Raw genomic sequence first — 21,781 nt, forward strand, 5'->3', positions numbered from 1 at the left:
TCTTACCGAAAGTCGCGCTACTTCATAAATAAAACGCTACTCGTTATAAAAAGTCGCTAGGGCCTCGACAATACGTGCTACAAGCCAATTATTTTTCATAGACAATTAAATCTTAATTTATTTAGTTCTATCACGAAGGACAAATTTTTTGATCATAGACAATTTGATTGCAATTTTTTTACTTCTATTTTACAGATATGCGTGACCAAATGACCATAGACATCAGATCTGAATTTACCAGAGCTAAGTAGACAATCCGGTTGTGAATTTTGATGCGTGTTGTGGCCATAATATGAGGTGATTCAATAATGAGTCCAATGAAAATAACTGGCAACAACCCCATGCGACATGTATATACGACAGGGCATTATTTTATTATGTCTAACTAACAAATTATTTAATATTAACAGTGGTTCTATGATTTACTGTGTCTTGTCGTCTTCTTCCATAGAGAATTCGCTGTCTAACACCACCTGTAACAAACAGTATATCAGTAAAAAGGAAAAATGAATACCTAAATGGAAAGTAACCTTAACCTTTTGAACCTTATTAGAATGCACGAAGGTTGATATTGGGCTGTAGCCGCGCGCGTCAGTTTACGTCAAAGGGGCTATTCATAAATTACGTCATTTCAAATTAGGGGGGGGGGGGGGGGGGGGGTCTCGACATCGGATGACGGTAGCACTACGTAGGAGGAAACGACGTCATTCGAAGCATGATTTTTGGATGATTTTAGGGGGGGGGGGGGGGTCCAAAATCGTCAAAAATCGATGACGTAATTTATGGACAGCCCCAAAGGGTAACCCCTCGAGTTCCAGTTATAGACAATGTAAAAAACCTCTTTTCTCTTTTCATACATTTTGTATGAAATCGGGTATGTGGGACTTAAGGGGCCCACAGATTACCAGTCCGCCGAAGGATATCGGCCTGTCAGTTAAACGCAAAATTTGAAAATTTGACAGTTCCGAACAACTGACAGGCTGATATCGTCCGGCGAACTGGTAATCTGTGGACCCCTTTAGAGGTAACCTTACTGCAGACGCGATATTGCGTTCGCGGGACTCGAGAGGGGTATACTTTAAAAGGCCGCCCAAGAACCCCGTTTATCTGCGCAAAGTGTAAATGTCAACATGACCCGCTCACGGTAACTATAAATCTGCATTTTAACGGGAAAATTATACTTAGTAATGTACAATGATTATTTTTAAGAGGACACGAATTTATTTGTTTATGAGGTTTTTTTAACCTTTTAAACGCCAAACGGCGCATACATTTGCCGTGCCACTGACGCCACGGGGGTAAAATTTAGTTTTGTGAATAAATAATGCCAACCTAAAAGTTTTTCAGTAGATTTTCATAAAAAAACGCGTGTTTTTTGGCGTCGTTGTCACGATTTTGCGTTGACGTCAATTGCCGTCTGTGGCGTATCCCACTTCATGTACACTCGCGTGCAAAAGTATTGCATCACTTTGCATTTTTTCGTCTGCACCCAATATCTTTGTAATTCTATACCCGATTCTTAAAATTTTGGTATCAACTGAAAGCTTATAATGTAACGCATGAGAAAAATGGTAAATTCAATGAAATTTCGAATCTGAAGACTAAAAAAAACAGAAAACTGACAGTAGTCGCATAATGCTCCAAAAATAAATCAGGAAACTTAAGAATAAAAGTCATTTTATTAATACAATATCGATTATTATTATTAAATTAACCCCTGGAACGCCGAACCGACAAACGTACTTGTACCCGTCAGATGCCTAGTGCCGGATCCGTCCCATCCCCCTCAAATGCCGGATAGGCTCGCGTACGTGCACCCGTCAACTGCCGCGATAAATAAAAAGTGCTATAGTGCAAATGATATAAAACTCTATTTGTAAGTGTTTAGATCTCAAAATTGTAAAAATATAATACAATAAATTTGGTGACTGATAAGGCACAAGGCAGTTGAGACAGTTTGTACAGATCTGGGACTAGGCAGTTGACGGGTACAAAAATTGAAGACCCTCCGGCAGTTGACAGGACTGGTACGGATATGGCACTAGGCGTCCCAAGGGTTAATACTTGGTATTGCCACCCAGAGGCCTCCTTTCACAAACCAAGTGGTTTTTCATAGACCTAATTAATTTTGTAATGTGATGATGAGGAATAGCGTCCCACTCCTCCAGCAAGGCTCCCTTCAGCTCCTCAACATTGACCAGGGCAGGATTCCGCTTCTGAAGCCCCCTTTTTAGGTAGTCCCACACGTGTTCAATGGGGTTAAGGTCCGGGCTCATCGCTGGTCAGTCCATGGTGTCAATGCCCACTTCGAGAAAGTAGGCTGCCGTGGCCCTAGCGGTATGACACGGGACATTATCCTGCATTAGGATGAACCCCTCATCAAAAATACCGGCATAAGGAACAACATGTTCCTCCAGGATATCAGTGATGTACTTCGCAGCGGTCAATCCACTGTCACGGCCCCCGCCAGGCACGAAAACCAGCTCTGTCCGCCCGTCGTAGGAAATGCCGCCCCAGAACATTACGGATCCACCGCCATAGGCGACCCTTTCGGAGAAGAAACATTGAGCGAACTGTTCTTCTGGCCTTCTGTAGACTCTTCCTTTTCGGTCACATCTATTCAAGCACATTCTGCACTCTTTCAAGAAGAGAACTGGGGTTCATTGCTCAAGGGTCCAGTCCTTGTGATTTTCAGCAAACTCTCTTTAGGCTGTACGGTGTCGCGCCAGCAATCTGGGCCCCGCTGCGGGCCTCCTGGGTGTCAAGTTCGCTTTCTTAAGTCTTCTTCTTATTGTCCACTCACTGGCAGCCACTCCTCGTACCTCACGCAGACGCTGCTGGATGGCAATGCTTGTCTGGTGTCGATCTCGGAGAGATGTTGTGACAAAGAAGCGGTCGTCCCTCTCTGATGTACACTTTCTGTGGCCGCTCTTTGGTCTTGAAGTAAAGGATGTAGTCCCCTGGAACCTCTGGTAAACTCTGCAAACTGCAGATTGGCTTAAATTCAGCTCGGCAGATACTGAACGTTGGCTACGCCCCGCTTGCAGGGGCTGGACGATTTGGCGGACTTCAGCTTCAGTGGTTTCCATTTTTTCAGGTCTTTTTCACGGGAAAATACGCGGAGATATGTAACGATCGACTTCTGATAAGTGACTGATAACAACCCCTTCTCTACCCCCGTTTTATAGGGGTCAAGGGTAACGCAACTCGTGCGCGTGATAACGTGAAACCGCTCACAAATCGGGAAAATGCCGATAATTTGAAAAATACTGGGCCGGTTTCCAAGTTTTTTTTCTTTTCGTAAAGCTAAAACTTCAAGGAACATGATAACATTAAAATAATTTATCGAAATTAACCAGTTTACAAATATATTGGGTGCGGACGAAAAAATGCAAAGTGATGCAATACTTTTGCACGCGAGTGTAGTAGGTGAGTTAGATATACGTCCCGAGTGCCTGTGTTAAACTAATATCATAAGCAATAGAAGTAACAGCAAGGTGTCAACTATCTGGCATCAGTATGTCGATCACTGGGCGTTTATCTCATGTCACCCGTCTGTGATTAACGTACCGCTTGCATGCCCGCGACGGCCCGGTCGGTCTCCTTGGCCTCGCTGTCTTCGTTCTCGGCCTCCTCCACCACGTGCATTTGTAGCTCCTGCTCTCCATCTGACGAGGAAATATACAATGTATCAATAGTAATTTCCCTAATTCATAAAACTTTACAGGCCTCATTTAATTAAATTATGTTTTATCCTTTTCTTACAAATACATAAGTCAAAATGACAGATAAAGACAAACGATTCATACCTAATTCAGGGCTAGGAACGCGTATATGAATAACGCCACGAGAATGTACAAATTGGAATTATGTCAAGTTTCATTGGAAGTATTAAATTCATAATTAATATGTCGTTTCGTAAGTTAGGTACATATCATATCATCGATAGCGAAGCGCAAGCGATTGTCATCTTGGCTAGGTCGCCTGTTCATGTTGTTACATACCTTCCTCCGGTGTCTGTATGAGACACGTTGATCTGCTGTCTGATCTTGGCTGCCAGCTGTTGCTAGAGTACAGTTCATGTTGTTACATACCTTCCTCTGGGGTCTGTATGAGCTGCAACGCTCCATCCACAATCTGTCCGGAGAGTACGCCAGATAGACCGGACACGTTGATCTGCTGTCTGATCTTCTTGGCTTCCAGCTCGAGCTGTTGCTGGATGTAGAGCTCCTGGTGGTGCACCTTGTTGTGGTACTTGAGATGGTGGGCTTTTGTGAATTTCTTGTTGCATGGTTCACAACTGAAAAAAAAAAATTTTATTTGCCAAAAAGTTTACAAATTCTTCTTAACCTATGACTGCCACACTAGGCTGCGCCTGTCTTGTGGAGTCAGATTGAAAACAATACTAAATTGAGTTACATCCTACGCTGAAGTTTTAGTTTTCTAATAAGTATCTAGTACTAAATAATATGTTTAATTATAATAACAACAGGGGTTTAACAAAATACATGGGGTTTTAGAAAATTACACGTTTGGAGGTATAAAGATAGCTTGAGCGGGTGTGCAGCGCCAGTGTCAATAATCATAATCACAATCTTGTGGATATTTATGTCTGAATTAAATTGATTGAATTGAGTATCTAGCGCGCGAGACAGACTGACCCGCCTCTTTTTAATTTGATTTCCAGCATTATAGTAAAAAAAATGAAGATTCAGAATTGCATGAAAGACGTACAGAGTTCAATAAAAAGTAGCTTAGGGGTTATGGCGTCACCGCGAATGCCTCGGGCCTAAAAAATATTTTTTTTACATGAGAGCACCGTTTGTAATACAATAGGTGGCGAAAATGTTTATATTGGCTTATTAAAATGACCATCATAGGCCCTTAGGCTGGTATTCCACCTGTCCAATTTCTTTGTCCAATGTGTATTTGCGTGTCACATTTTGCTTAGTGAGAGAGTGAGACGCAATGCGCATTGGACCAAGAAATTGGACAGGTGAAATACCAACCTTAGTTACAAAGTAATATTTCTGAGTTGGACCCATGGTATAATAATATACTCCGCCTGGTACTCTATTCCCGTCTTTTCGTGATCACGTGATTGACACAAGCCTACGTCATCATGCGACAGCGCTATATGATAATATGCGATAGCGCTATATAAAGTGGCAATGTTATTGTGACGTAGGCTTGTGTCACTTTGAGAAGAGAAGACCATGGGCCTATTTCTCGTAACTATTAGTTTATGAGTTTATTAGTTATTAGTTACTAGTGTAAAAATTACAAGTATTAATATTTTATGTTTCTCAAATAATTTTACTAGACTAGTCACTAATAGTAGCGGACTAATAATATTATTGGTGTAGTTTGGCTTAATGCATCACCACCCTTGCCATTTGGCCAATTAAAAAAAAAACTTCCCGCGTATTGTTGCTGTCGTTTGACGTGCACTTTTGCGCTAATAGCGGGACAACTCAGAAAAACATAATATTATAATAAAAATGGACCTACAATTGACGGTATTAAGAAATGATCCATATTTTCTGGCCATTTAACCAAATCTGGAAACATTTCCTGCACAATAGAATTCACCACTGAATTTACAGCACGACATACACTACTTTTCGAAATACCGTGCATATCGGCTACTGCGTGGTATTGGGCTCCAGTGCCCATCCAATGTAAAGTAACAAGAATCATTAACTTCGACGACAAAGCTTGATTTCTTTCCGTAAGTCTTTCTAAACTAGGCCCAATGGCTAAAATCAGCTCTTCCAGTTTCACACTAGACAGCCGGAACTCATTAAATGCAAAGGCCCCTTGAAGTATTTCGTAGTTATTCCTCGGAAGGAAAACTCTTCGGCGACGAATAACTATTATTTCGTCGTCTGAACTGTCGGAATATGACCACATTTTCACAAATTGGTTGCTAATAAATTTAGCTAATAGTTTTTACAAGCCTTTTGAGCTTAATAGCTTTACGCATGTAATTTACAAGTGTAATTATTAGCGTACTCTTTTGTGAAACCAAACAGTATTTACTCTTGTTATTATTAGCTAATATTTATTAGTTGGTGACTAGTATCTAATAATTTACAAGTGTAGCTTCGAGAAACGCAAACTTGTAAACTTGTAAAAAGTATTAGCTCATGGACTAATATTATCAGTCTAATAACGTACGAGAAATAGGCCCCATGTTTTATTAGACTATGGTTGGACTCAAAAATTTAATAATGTATAATGGAATGGTGACCCAAATTATTGGGCGATTTTCCGCTAGAAATTAGGTATACTTACGAATATTTCTTCTCGCCGGTATGTGTGAGCATATGGTTAGCCAACACATACGAGTAGGTGAACGCCTTGCCGCACAGCGAGCATTGGTAGGGACGGACGCCCATGTGCAACCTGCGTTATAAAGATATCTATTAGTTTGTCTAGAACTATATAATATTTAAACTGCAACTGTTTTAGAAAAACTCAATTTATTTATTTATTTATGTAGAAGCAATCAGTCTGTTGTTAAAATAATATTTAAGACATTTTTTAAACGGTTTCACCTATTTTAAATAGCTATCATTATCAGCAGCTCCACTTTACCTAGTGAAATTCGAGAGCAAAATCATTCCTCTGTTTAATGAAGTCGGCTGAAAATGAAGTGCCAAATATTTGATTAGGCTCTAACCTCCTAAGTCCATATGTACAATTTTTTGTACATATTCCAAAATCTATTTTGAACTTTTATTGTGTACCTAAGGGTTCCAATTTCAAAAACAAAACAATCGCTTCTGGGTCTCAAGAGGCTAATGAATTTCTTACCTCTCATGTTTCTGTCAAGTGAAGTCCCCGAATCGCCGGTCGCATATCATATGCATAATGCAGGGCCGCTCGCTGTTGTAAAGTGCCGCTTCAGTCATCACATACGAGTTTTAGTTACCTCTCGTGTTTCTGCCTGGTGCCGAAGTCCCCGATCACTGGTCGCATATGCGGCACTTGTAGGGCCGCTCGCCGTTGTAATGTGCCGCTTCAGTCATTACACACGAGTGTTAGTTACCTCTCGTGTTTCTGCCTAGTGCCGAAGTCTCCGAAGCGCCGGTCGCATATCCGGCACTTGTAGGGCCGCTCGCCGGTGTGCCGAAGCATGTGCCGCTTTAGTGCTTCTTTCATCACGCACGAGTAGCCACATACGCTGTCAGAGCACGGGGTAAGATAGGAATGTGTAGGACAACTTTCCCGCATTACATTGATTGTGTTCCCATACGCGCTATAGTTATTTTTAACTGGGTTTGTTGTGTAAATAGTAGGCTGTTTAAATGAAGTTAGAACGTTAAACAGCCGACTCCGTCCACAGCGACTCACAATGGTTAATAAACATACACCAGGGACTTAGGTGCCGGAATGTTTTACACTACCCAAAAATTGGTAAAAACCGAAACTATTTTAACATTTCTAAGCACATTACTACCTATTTTTACTAGGCTTACTACCTATTTTTAATTCATAGTATGATAACTATTTTATAATTAACAACGTTATGAATACACGAAATCATCCCGGAACCCAAAACCCCGGGGTACGTTAATAAATAAACTGGCCTCTCGTGTTTCTGCCTGGACCCGAAGTCGCCGAAGCGGCGGTCGCAGACGCGGCACTTGTAGGGCCGCTGGCCGGTGTGGCCATCATGTTACCTCTATGTTGAGGCATTGTTATGTACAGCAAGCTACAAAACTACAGACACATTACGAATTCATTTATTTATAATGAATCTATGCAATTTTGCAGCTCGCTGTACGGGGTAAGGGACAATAAACTGGCCTCTCGTGTTTCTGCCTGGACCCAAAGTCGCCGAAGCGGCGGTCGCAGACGCGGCACTTGTAGGGCCGCTGGCCGGTGTGCCGCATCATGTGGCGGCGGAGCTCCATGTTGAGGACGCACGAGTAACCGCACACGCTACGAAATGTTACGCATACTTGTATATCTATCGTTTTTTAATACCCGTGAGGTTTAAGATTTTAGACGTCGTACAGAGGAAAAAATGCGTCGCGTAGGATGTTTTTTACATGTTAGTTTTTTTTTAGCCTTGTTTAGTGACCCACTGGTAGGCAAAGGCCTCCCCTCCTTTCCTCCACTCAACCCTATCGTTTGTACTTTCCGCCAATCCGGATAAAATGCGTCCAAGTCGTCCCGCCATCTCCTTTTCGGTCTGCCTGAACCCCGCCCTGCGCCATCGATGGTGTTCCGTGGGTCCCTTATTAGTATTATACGCGCAAAACTCAGGGATGGGTGGATATAAACTAAGGTTGTGATGCAAATAGAAGAATTCATTGCGGTGCAATTACGGTTACGAATTGTAAGTCTAAAGGTCTGTGAGAACGATAGTACGGCTAGAATGCAAAATACACAGTCCTTTTTCGACAGTCCTTCTTCAGATGAAATTGAATTCAATAGCCGGGGGGCGAGGCAATTTTATCTGGCGTATGCTCACTCTGTGCGGACCCGGCTAATATCCAACTTCAAGCAATGATAAATCTGGATGTATACAAGTAACTCAGGTTATACTCAGTTACTTATTTAAATGCAATCAATCGGCATTGTAATGTCCATTGCGACGTATTTCCGCTTGTGCGATGTCTAAAATTTTCAACCAGACAAACGTTCATTATTAGGCATCTTATCGCCGTCAACTGTGTTAACGAATAAAACATGATGTATTTTAATACTTGACGGGCGCTTAACGCTAATAAACGTTTGTAAATTGGGTGTAACACGGTTTAGTTCGTACAATCTGGATTACGAAAAATGGGTCTCTATTGTTTCCCATAAAGTTTTAAGTCATAATGTATTGTTTGTCCGCATTTTCGTTAGTCATAATTTGGTTTTTCTCAGAAACGCGTAACTTTTCAGGATTCCCAACAAACAATCTATAGGATAACCATACGAAAATCCTGAAAAGTTAACGGTTTCAGAATTATGACTATTGATAATCTGAGAATCATTACATTATGACTTTCAATAATTATGTCAAACAAAGGGATCCGACGAAAAATATATGAACATAACGTGCGAAACTTACAGGATTGTATTAATTTAGACTAGAATTTTAAGATATTTTACGAATAGATCGGGTGCGGGTGCGTCCTCAACATGTCTTGATCAAGTCGGTTCAAAAGCAGCGAGTGTGGGAACACGTTTGGGCGCGGGTGTAGTTCACAGTACGTTATATTAATCACTTTGCATGTTGGCAACCCCACCCGCACCCAACTATTATCATTATATAACTATGATTATCATTTTATTTACCTATATATTTAACTACATATCACCTAAAATCATCTTCACATCACGGCACAGGAAGTATCTTTTTTTGTGATGGAAATTGTTTGAAAGACTAAATATTATATTGCTGCAAATGTAAATAGCAGAGCAGCTGAATAATTTCCTTAACATTGTATATCAAAATATTCAAAATTATGAAATACATTCAGTAAACTGCATAATGATTGGTCACTAAAAACGAAAAACAAAGGTCACCATCTTTAAGTGCCAATTTGAATGGATTACTGATTAAGACAAAAAATCAAGGAAGGTATATACACTCATGGGCAAATTTAGAGGAACGCAAAATATTGTTTTCACATCACCTATTCGAAAAAGGGCTTTTTCTTCCCCGCTAGGAGGGATCAAAGTGGCACTTTTCTTCCCTGCTAGGAGGGATCAAAGTTGAACTTTTCTGTTCAAGGACACGATTTTTTCTTTCTTGCATACTATTTTTTTTTTGGTCAAATAATACATATTTTGGAACATAACAATTTCCTCATAGTTGATGTGAAAAGCAGTATGTGTCACACGGTATCAAAATTATTTCGTCTTGGGCGTTAACACTTGAATCCCTCATTACGCTCAGGATTCAATGTACGCCCTTGACGGAAATATATCATTTTGATCCCTTGTAACACAAACTACTATTAATTACTCACTTTGAAAGTAGGTACTTTATGTGCTGTAATCCAGTAATTAAACCTATTTTTTGCGTTCCTCCTAAATTTGTCCATAACAGGTCGGAAAGCCATGATAAAATTATTTGGACCAAAAAAAAGTAATTTAAACTTGTATTATTTGCTCAGAAAAACATCTATATGTTGATATACAATTAAAAATAAATGTAATAAAACAATAACTAGATTTGATTAGGTACTAATTGTTACCTGCAGACAAACGGTTTGATGCCCAAATGGCGTCGAATGTGCGCCTGCAGAGACGCGTTGGACGTGAACGACGACCCGCAAGTCTCGCAAGTGTGCCTGCAAATGTCAAACTTATTTCAAATACATATAAAGTTGAAAACTAGTTGAAATACGAGTACAGTATGTAAATTCATTTACTCAAGCCCGTTAATGAACAGGTCACACTGAGCAACTTTTACTATGGCACCAACCCCGAAATCACAAAAAAAATTGACTCTCCCGGAGAAAATTTCAATGCTAGACCAGCAAAATGTATGAAACAACCAAATTTTGTTGTCGCGATTTCGGGGTCGGTGCTATAGTAAAAGTTGCTCAGTGTGACCTACACATTAACTGGTTTGAGTAAATGTTTTTCGTTAGTTTACATACTGTATAATAAGTTGTACGGTTTGCTTAGTTGGTAAACTACCACAAAATAGAGAGCAGTGGCATTATTGCATAAAAGTTAAAGAGATAAGACACAGTGACACTTTCTGATTGTCACCAATTTACTTTAAATGGAGTGGAAACTTTTGAACAAAAAACTTCTTTTTCGAACCTTGGAGCATTTTTATCCGTACCCAAAGGGTAAAAACTCAATTTAGAACCTATGTGTAGGAGTATAATCTTACTACTGTTTATATAATTTTCTTGACATCTCATCACTCTAGCGTTATATTTTAACTGAATGTTCCTATCCTTCTGTGCACACATGTTACAGTCCAGATCTGAACTGTAAGTTATTAATGTAATTCCTGTAAGTAAATGTCTGTAGCTTGTTTTGTGAGCTAATTAATAAAATAAAAAATATTAAATGTCACACTATTACAGCGTTAATTCGAAATCACCCAAATATTGACATTTCAATGACAAAAACATCATAGCTTCTATTCTAAATCAAAATCCTACTGTCATGTTACTCACGTTTTTTCATAGACATATCGCTTCTTGCTGGTGTACTTCTGTCGTGGCTTGGGGTTGAGGATATGGTCCGGGATGGGCTCGGAGAAGGCCATGATGGTCTCCTTCAGCAGCATATCCTCGCCGTCGTCACCTTCTTCAGATTTCTCTACCACCTTGCGCGGTCGACCCCGCTTACGTGGTGTTGTAACCTGTTTCAAAATGTCACGTTCGTTTTGTTAACTTTGTATAACATTTACTGCCCGCTAGGCGTGTTCATGGTTCATAAGTGCTTTTTGCTACAAAGCGGAAAAAATACGCCATCAGCTATGAGCATAGCGCGTGTGAATGCGTACAATAACTCATGTAACCTGTGCTTCCAATCTTCTACCATGTACCCCAGTGCCCCCAAGTTCCCAGTGCTTCCCAAAGTTTCCCAGGCTCCGACACATCTAACAAAAAGTGCCAAATTCGGGACCCAGCTCTTAACCGTCCTAAGGGGGCTTAAAATATAATTGGTAACGCTCAGATCGCCCGATCGGTCGGAATGTCGTGAGGCCCACTCAATATTCGCTCGCGTCCCATAGTTTGGGAAATGCGGATGTAGCCTATCCTATGTCAACCGAGCTATAAAAATAGAACCGTTTTTCCCCCGAAGGGTAAAAAACGGATATTTAGGTTCCTGCCGAAGCTTGAACCACATTATGAGATAACACCCTTGTAACTCAGCCCTAATCAAGCGAATTCATCAACTAGTAGCGCCATCTATCGCGCTACCCAAGTACTAATGTCGCCCGGTTGCCAGCGCTCGGCTGCTTTCTCTTCAGTACCACATAAGCCGGCAAGGCCCTTAGGTGTGGTTCAAGCTTCGGCAGGAACCTAAATATCCGTTTTTTACCCTTCGGGGGAAAAACGGTTCTATTTAGGTGTCCATGCCTTCGCTTGAACCACATTATGAGACGTGTTTAAACCTCTGCCGGCGCTGGCCCGGGCGTACTGTGACTGATAATATTTAAATTTATGCAAAAATCACATGATAAGAATATGGGCTTGAAATTTATTCCGTATTGATATACTAAAGGATTGTTTACGTCAAACCTTACTAGATTTTCCTTATTTGTAATTACCGATAGATGAGACAATTGTTAGCACGGACTGGCAACATAAGTTATCCATTGTGACTATAAAACTTTTTATATAAAACAAAACTGTGTGACTATTAGTTGAAAGACTGTCCCTAATATCATAATTAAAGACATAAGTAGGTACTTGTAGGTCGTACAAATTTAAGTGTAACCACTATCTGAAGTAGTAGCTCTGATGCGTGTAACGCGAACCTCATCGAGTGAGTTTTACATTTAACCCGTCCAAACTACCTGATGCTTTCCTTACAATAGCCACTAGGTGATAAAATGGTTTTGTTGTATGATGTAATGATATTACTACTACTTATCTACTGCTTAACACAAATATAGCACTGCCGGCCCATCCACTGTTTAAAATTTTGTAACTAATTGGAAAAGCTTGGGTCCTCTCTGATTTATTGTATTTTCCAACAATTTAATGTAAATTGGTAAGTTGCATCATAGACCAGATGTAATGTAATATGACTTTTAATGTGGACAAATAACCAAATGTTTGTATATGTACCCACTAGAATACGATATTAACATTATTTAGATATTAATACATAGTTATTGACTACTAGGTATACCAGGTTTACTTGTTAATGGGCTATCCTTACATAAGGACAACATATTCCGTAAATGTGTTAGAAATTATAAACATGATGTTCTTATTTCTTATTTGTGGAAGTAATTGAGATTTATTTCGAATCAAGTACTCCTCTGCCTGAAAGTAGCGTCAGAAAGTGAAGAAGAAAATACAACACTTCATGATTTAATGTATGCGTTACTAGTAACAACTCTCAACAACCTAGCAGTAGTTTCAACTGAGGCGATAATACATTCTTCCTTACTGATTAGTTTTAGGTGAGGGTTGCTTTAAAAACTACCATATTAATAGTAAGCCATGAAAAGATATTAATTCTTATATGCAATGGTAGGCTCCTACTTATTTTAAGTGTCATTTATGCTGCTAAATTTACTACTCCCCACAGATAACTGAAAACTTGCCAATTAGGCTGGTGCCGGGTCAACCAATCTTTAAATGATGTGCTTGTCAGTCATGCAAGCGAATAAACGAATGAACAGAATCACTGACACGCAGGTGACAACCGTATGGAGGCGATGATTATGAATTTAAAGTGATGCTGACAACTCTAGTTGTTGTGGATGGCATCTCACCATGATGTTGTGCGTAGACTGAAGATCCGTCTACCAGGTAGGATATTTTAGAAGATTTTTTAATCTTTGAATAATTCCAATGCCTTCACCTATAATTTTTAGGCTAATTATAATAAAGGCTTGTAATTGTAGGTTGTTTAATGTTCACTCTTTCTGGTGGCAAGCTGATTCCCAAACTGAAGATCATATGGTTCGCGCGCTGGTAATGGATTGTGCTTTATTGTTAGACTTAGCACGATTTGTGAGTTTTTAATGCTTTCGTATACATACGATCTTCTAATAAGAGTGTAAAAACCTCTTGACTGACGATGAAAGACTCTTTGAGTAAGAGTAGGGGAGGTGGACCTATCCACTTTAAATTGTAGTGCAACCTTTTCAAACCAATTGCGGAACTTTCTTAACACCCAGACAAATTAAAACATTATTATTATTTATATATGGTCCGAACCAGTAAGTTCTTGGCATTATACCATTGCAGTGGCATAAACCACGGGTGTCTCATGATGTCATGATGTCATCTAATCTCAAGTGCTGCCAGCACCGGCGCGCGCGGGCGATGCTGTGGCACAATTCCTGTCAAACCTTAACACGTGTAGACGCGTTCATTACCAAATATTAATTTGATTACTTAATTTGTACTTTGAAGCCCCAATCCGCATTAGGCCAGCGTGGGGGCTATAGCCCAAGCCCTCTCGCGAGTGAGAAGAGGCCTGTGCCCAGTAGTGGGACGTATATAGGCTGAATTATTATTATTATTAATTTGTAGGTACTTTTGATTAGAAATTTAGCAATACAAGGACGTTGTATGTTGTTTATTGGCTTTCGTGCAATTAAGTTGTGTATCATTTGATTATCTTGAGGGAACCCTAGGGTTAATTAGGCATCATGATGCCCACAAATAAACAATTATTTGATGATCTAGGCCTTTCTGCGACATATTATATTTATGTCACTACCTTGACGTAATCATAGTATAAATAATAGTATGTACTATGACGACCGGTCTGGCCTAGTGGGTAGTGACCCTGCCTGTGAAGCCGATGGTCCTGGGTTCGAATCCCAGTAAGGGCATTTATTTGTGTGATGACACAGATATTTGTTCCTGAGTCATGGTTGTTTTCTATGTATTTAAGTATTTATATATTATATATATATCGTTGTCTGAGTACCCTCAACACAAGCCTTCTTGAGCTTACTGGGGGACTTGGTCAATCTGTGTAAGAATGTCCTATAATATTTATTTATTTATTTTATTTATTTATTCTATAGCGGTGCGCGGCAACTACTAGTGCTAGACACCAAAATTGGTGTGGGCCGCATGTACTTGTAGCGACGCGACGAAATCGCGGAGTGAGCTACGCCTGACGTAACGTTGATATATGTCTACTGACATCTCATATATACTGTATTTAATGATATAAGCATATTATCATGAATATATAAATATATGAATTGTAGTTGTCTTCACAACTAATGCTGTAATTCGATTAGCGGCGCATCTGCCCTATAACCAAGACACGATGATTTTGTAGGGTACTACACCTGGAATTGATTGCATTGAAGATGACGTTTCCAATTACATGCTCTATGAGACCTGTTACAACAGTATGCTGTAAACCCTGGACTACAACCTTTCAGCTAAGCTTATAATACTTAGATCTGGCAATGACTGCAGAACTAGTGTTGATTTTCAGAGTAAATTGCAGGGTCTATTTAACCGGCGAACATATTTGTAGTCATATTTCGCTTAGATCGTGCATTTTGCCTGAACCACCGTATGTTGTTATTCTTCTATAAAATCACGCGAGTACTTCCTTATCTGCAAAGGGAACCTCTCATCTGGAAATCGAAAGAAGGATATTTCTGATCCGTGTTCTTTCAGAATCCGGTATCTGCTATCGGTGACTGCCTGCAAATATTTTCTACATATTACGCATGTGTGTACGTTTACGTACGTTATACGTTTTTCTGTACGTTGGCTTGCCCCGCAGTCCACATGGTTTCAAAGTTTCTGAAGTGACTTCATTTTAATTTGTCTATTTGGAAAAATTAAACAATCATCGTTTAGATTTAAAGCCGTGGACCGTGGCTGTTGGTACGACAGCTTAGTTCCCTTAGTCGGCTTCACCTCTAATTCAATTCGCGATTTTTCGAAACAGAATCAGTAACACCACTCTAACTACCGAAAAATCTTTTCATAAATTCTTTATTTATTTACATAACTTGAAGGAGCGCTTCATCTTCTACATAGGCATAACATTTACCACTAAAGAAACCGATGTTTCACCTATTGAACAATCATGGGTAACTATGCGGATTGCCATACTAAATTAATATTTTACTAGTTGGTCCTTTTAGACATATACCGCCTGTTTCCGATAGTTATACTACCAGTAAGAGTTCATTCATTTCCTTTGAAATTTAACTATGTAACGTTTATGGTCAACGTTTTATGATGCATGATTGTTATACCAACGGCAGGTCGATAACACAACCGGCTGCTTAGATAATCTTTCGAAGTGGAGCTTGTTACTTACAGTATTTGAACCTAATTTCACAAGTTTCTACCTGACTGATGTGAATGGAGCACTAATTACATTATAAATGCCTTTGTCAGTTCGGTCTATTGGACGGAATGCGATGGAAGGTACTTGCTGTTTTCTACGTGTTTCTCTTAGTTCAGTGGTCTCTGTTTCACAGCTACATAGTAGACGATTTAAAGTAAGTAAAAGATTTCTCTTTGTAACAGGCCGCAATTTTTTAGCTAATGGTCAATATTTAGAGAGTATACAGGAGATGCTTCAGTATTCCCAAAGACACTATCAACCTGACTAGTCATTCATCATTCAAAAGAGGGATTTAGTGCGATGATTTTTCACTAATATATACGAGTATCATAAACTCTATTCTTTTCAGGTTTAGAGCCGCAATAAAGAGATATCTCTTGTTAGCCTATGACAGAGCCGTAAATGAATTGGCATTATACTTGTATTGGTATTCCTATTCAGAAGAGGGAGTTTTAGTTTTCTTTCCTTCTTTAAGGCTAACGTCAATTTTCTTGCCTCCCCCTCTCTCTTTATGGTATAGGATCTAGTTGGGCAAAGTATAACACAAGGTTTTTCACTTTGTACTTTTCCCTTTTCACAGTTTCTTAACTGCTATTTTTCATGGCCAGTTAGTCATACAGTTTAGGATCCTCAGAATGTATATTTTTGGTTTGTTTGGTATCTCACGGCAACTGTTTGTTATCGACCTAGACCAACATTTGTACACGACCAAGACGGAAACCTTCCTTTTTCCTGGCAGGTTGAGACAATTACTGTAACTGCATTTCATTATCAATATCGCGCCAAACCCGCTAATAGCAATTCTGCTGCTCGTCGTTCTAAAATAAGGTGACACACCATTTGGTCGGCTACAATGATGATAACGCCCACTAAGTCGTGCATTGGTTCATGACCATGCAGATCTTAAATGCGAGGCCGACTGTGCAGACATCGAACGATAAAGCGACCAATAAGACGTCCGCTACCGTATTAATGGTAGACCATGAGACAACGGTTTTTGTTTAACAAGACAACATCATTTCAATGTCATTTCAGAGGACGATGCGATATCATCTCATAGGACGACGTATTATTGTCTCACGATACGACAAAATGTAGTCTTATGGAACAATGCAATGTAGTCCTATGGGACGCAATATCCTCTCACGGGACGATACCACAGAATGGCGCAATGTCTTCTCACATGATGACGTAACTCATCGCGATGCCTGTCGTATCACAGGATGACGCCTTATTGTTTTACAGGACGACGCTTGATGTCCCACAGGACGATGTCATGTCATCTCACGGGACTGAGTGAGACGCGCAACGATGCTTGTCGTCCAACGGGACGACGCTGTGTGCCATTTATACCCGTAGGTATTCTTTTTATGATGATGGCTATAAGAGCTCACTTAGTCTCATCGCTGGGCCACGGGCACTGAGCGGAATGTCACAAGGTCTTTTAACGAGACGATGCTCGTCGTCTTACAAGACGCTGCCATGTCGTCTGTCAGGACAATACCATGTCGTGTGTCAGGACGATACCACGGTCTCACGGTACGACGCCTTGTCGTCTCACGGGACGACGCCTTGTCGTCTCACGGGACGACGCCTTGTCGTCTCACGGGACGACGCTTGTCGTCTCATGGGACGACGCCATGTCGTCTCACGGGACGACGCTTGTTGTCCCACAGGACGAGGCCATGAGGCGTAAGTACCCGTGTACTTTTTATGACGGTGCCTGTAGGAAGGTCACTGCGTCTCGTCGCTGGGCCATGGGCACCGAGCGGAATGTCACGACGTCGTAGGTTTTCAAAATATTTTTACGATTTAAATTTCTTGATCTTTTTAAACTTGCTTTGTAAACGTGTTGCTCGGCTGAGTTACAAAAGCGTACTGTAGAGAAAGCAGCCGAGCGCTGGCAACCGGGCGACATTAGTACTTGGGTAGCGCGATAGATGGCGCTACTAGTTGATGAATTCGCTTGATTAGGGCTGAGTTACAAGGGTGTTATCTCATAATGTGGTTCAAGCGAAGGCATGGACACCTAAATACAAGAATTTACACCTCATATCCAAAGTTATATTATTATAACCCCTGCTTTTGGCTCTGTGGTATAAAAAATCGTTCATTCACTTTACCCAGGTACTTAATTGAATTACAACTCATATGGAAATTGCAATAAGATTCAAAATGAACTAATGGATAAATATGGACAGTACTACGGTTACTGAGTGCCGGCGAGTCGAACGCTACAGAACCAGTCTAAAATGTGTCATCGAGATGCGTAACTAAGGCGTGTTATCGGAGAGCGCACCTACACTGGTTTTTTGTGCGTTGGACTAGGCCGCGCTCAGGTGCCAAATAGAATAATTAAGACCCTTTTTTGCAGGTAAGTAGCACGTGCGGTTTTACTTAACAATAGACAAAGGATTAGCCGTCGGGGCCTGTTAGAAATCTACAAACTATACTCGATTAACCTGATGGACAATGTGTATTACTGTTTTTTTGACATACCGCTTTTTTCGTGCCTCCGTCAGAATCCGCTTCCTCATCAGGTTCAAAATCAGGATCATCACCTCCAGCAAAGTCTAGGAACAAATTTATTTCCTATGTTTATTACATTTTAAACATCCTTAGTATTAATGAGTTTAATGACCATAATAATAATGGGCTTATTAAATGTATTAAGAACGGGTCACTCACATATTTTAAGTCGAAAAACGCTCTTAATATATTGAATATGTCTGTGTCTCACGGAAGTTTTGTTATTAAAATAATGGGCTTATGCCGCTGGGTCATTATGGTTGTGATGCATTACGCAACCCGCAGTGTCTGGGAGCCGGCCGCGGAACCGCCGAAACTTGACACCCTTCGGCCAAAACTCGTCCTTGGTAAAGGTCGCTAGATATTCATGAGTAGACTCATTTTGTATTGAACCGTCTATTAAACATATTTGGGATATAAAAATACAGCTTATATGACAAAACTAACCAGCACTGTCAAACGGTTCCTCATCTTCCCCAGGCTCCTGCTTGAGGTCCAGGGAGCCGGAAGCCAGCAGTGACGTGAGGGACTCCTGCTCTTTCTGAGGCTCCTTTAGCTTCTTGCGTTGGTATGGTGATACATCTGAAATTTTTTAACTACATACAGTGCAACAAAAATGCTATGAGCATTTCGTTTTTAGGGTTTCGTACCCAAAGGGACCCTATTACTAAGACTCTACTGTCTGTTTGTCTTTCACCAGGCTGTATCTCATGAACCGGGATAGCTAGACAGTTGAAATTTTCACAGATGATGTATTTCTGTTGCCGCTATAACAACAAATACTAAAAAGTAAGGAACCCTCAGTGGGCGAGTCCGACTCGCACTTGTCCAGTTTTTAAGCTTGTTAGGCCCTATGCCTTTTTGAGGTGACGTGATATAGGCACAAGCATTCAAAGTCATGTTTCCCTGCACTTTCCACTTAAAGGTAGAGAAAATAAATAGTTTACTTTATAAAATAAGTTTAGTTTTTAGAATTGGTCTATATCCTTCACATTTAATATTACATTTGTTAGAAAGAGACCAAATTTAAACCTAAATTGAAGTCAAAAAACTTACCAATCTGTCCCTGTTTGTTAGGATACTTCCTCGGCCGTCCCCTGCCCCTGGCCTTCGGAGCCTTAGTCACCACAGCATTGTTAGGAGTCTTGGTCAGTGTTCGCGTCCACTGGATCTGAGGGTCATGTTCCACGGGCAGCTCATATTGCAACAGCAGGCCGTTTTCTTGCTTTATGCTTATTGTTTCCGTTTCCGTTATGGCTGGAAAAATGTGTGTTGGTTATAAATGTTATAATATTGGTCTACAACTCGACAGTTAACGATGACAGTCAGCAAAAGTAGCTTCCATGTAAGCAATATGATGAGAATAGGGCTGCAACACAAAATTTATTTTGTTCAAAAACCCCAGATGTTTGGTTGATGTAGCATTATTTAATTGGACAATTTACAAAACTACTTTTATTTCAGTAAAATGGTTTTTACGTGTAACCCCGACACAGAAGGTGGCCATTTTCATCTGGATACTTTTCCCAGATGAATAGCAACTTCAATAGTTATGTTAACATGCAGTGGCGGATTTGCCCTAAGGCCCAGTAGGCCCGGGCCTTAGGGCAAATCTATAGATGGGTGCTGAGAAAGGGGCGGCTAGTAGTTACTACAGGGCCCTGAGGCCTAGGGCGGCCAACACTGCAAATCCGCCACTGTTAACATGTTAGCATAGCATATTAATTCTCGGTATTTACTGGCCCGAGACCATCTCGAATGAGAACCTCCGAGAATGTTGCCACGAAATCGACCAGCAGATCAAGCGCCGTAAGTGGAACTGGATTGGACACACACTCCGGAGGGGGCCCGGCCATATACCTAAACAGGCCTTAGATTGGAACCCCCAAGGAAAGAGAAAGCGTGGCCGTCCCAAACAAACCTGGCGGCGTACGGTGTTAGACGAGGCGAAGAAGTTCGGGAAGTCTTGGAGTGAAATGAAGCGAGAAGCTCAAGATCGATCTACATGGAGAGTCACTGTGGACGCCCTCTGCCCCATCTAGGGGACATAGGATCTTAAGTCAAGTAAGTCATAGCATACAGTGATGGATGTGGCAGTTTTCTTTTAATGGAAGATTTTATAGAATTTTCAAGAGTTGTAAGTACTTATATTTGGTGATGGAGATATATCTTGAAGTGGCCATGGCCCGTGAGGGCTGGTCTTAAATTGAAAATACCGAGGAATACTGTGCAAATACTAACTTTTTTTGGACGAAGAAGCCGTCACAGCGGCAGAGCTTTTCATAAACTCCTCGAGACATTCTTTCAAAGTGTCGTTAGACGACAAACACTGTTGTTTGAACTGAAACGCGAATGTTAAACGGTCCACGCAGTTCAGGCAGATAAGCGTGGGCAAAGAATCATTTTTCGTCACCTGCAAACATTAAAACAATCATCATTCTGTTGCAAAATACCTAATTTTTGAAGGTTTACAATTTAGGGATGTCAGCGAAATCATTGAATCTACAAATAAAACAATAATAGCAACATTATTGCTTGAAAAAATATATGGGGTGGCCATCGCAACCATTTTGTGTGGTAATTTTTACATACCTCCACGCCACAGCAGTAAGTGTACTTGTCACCGAGTTGTTCGTTATTTTCATCCCAATCGAATAAAGATACCATATCGCCAGTTTCCAGACATACTCGACAAGTTAATTGCCAATCCATTTTGGTGTAAAAAACACGAGAACCACTGAATCCACGCTAAAATATCACAAAATCCTGCATAATTTGTCAACCGGAAACTACAATGCCAAAATGGCGGGATAAAGCCGGCGTCGATAGATTAGTTCCGATTCACGCATGATATGTGCCGTAAATAATAAAATATAGAAGATCGAAATAGAAGCTTATAAAAAGTTTTATTTAGGTTCATTTACAGTTAATGAAATTAAATTTCCCATAACATTTTTAAAGAAATCTTAGAAATAAAATAAAACAAATTATGATTGAAGCATATTTCTAGTTTTTTCTCGTCAAGAATAACGAGGAGATGTAAATATCTTCTTCTTTATATTAATGAGCATTATGTATTATTTATTGTGCATCAATTTATTAATTATAGATGGTCAAGCAAATCTTGTGAGTAGAAAAAGGCGCGAAATTCAAATTTTCTATGAGATGATATCCCTTCGCGCCTATATTTTTCAAATTTGCCGCCTTTTTCTACTGACAAGATCTGCTTCACCAAGATAGTTTTTATTATAAATAA

The 21,781-nt window shown here is 40.3% G+C and overlaps 1 protein-coding gene across 1 annotated transcript; it reads right to left on the reverse strand.

Moving 5' to 3' along the window:
* Positions 1–366: 366 nt before the first annotated feature.
* Positions 367–21,384, reverse strand: LOC134801124 (zinc finger protein 394-like). The gene is made up of 12 exons (XM_063773660.1): positions 21,118–21,384; positions 20,767–20,938; positions 19,582–19,782; positions 18,973–19,107; positions 18,496–18,569; positions 11,148–11,335; positions 10,206–10,301; positions 7,055–7,189; positions 6,298–6,408; positions 4,095–4,300; positions 3,571–3,668; positions 367–473 (listed from the first exon to the last, which is right to left on the reverse strand). Exons 1-12 carry the CDS (start codon positions 21,235–21,237, stop codon positions 423–425), a joined length of 1,587 nt encoding a protein of 528 aa, XP_063629730.1. The 5' UTR covers positions 21,238–21,384; the 3' UTR covers positions 367–422.
* Positions 21,385–21,781: the final 397 nt, after the last annotated feature.

The sequence above is a fragment of the Cydia splendana genome, chromosome 21, assembly GCF_910591565.1.
Source record: "Cydia splendana chromosome 21, ilCydSple1.2, whole genome shotgun sequence".
Taxonomy (NCBI): domain Eukaryota; kingdom Metazoa; phylum Arthropoda; class Insecta; order Lepidoptera; family Tortricidae; genus Cydia; species Cydia splendana.

Bases quoted from the DNA above. Each gene is read 5' to 3' on its own strand.
- LOC134801124 (XM_063773660.1), bottom strand. From the start codon at position 21,237: ATGGATTGGCAATTAACTTGTCGAGTATGTCTGGAAACTGGCGATATG. The intron at 18,570-18,972 runs GTTAGTTTTGTC...ATTTGTTCCTAG, and splicing joins GGAACCGTTTGACAGTGCTG to ACTTTGCTGGAGGTGATGAT. The intron at 6,409-7,054 runs GTAACTAACACT...TTTATAACGCAG, and splicing joins ACTAGGCAGAAACACGAGAG to GTTGCACATGGGCGTCCGTC.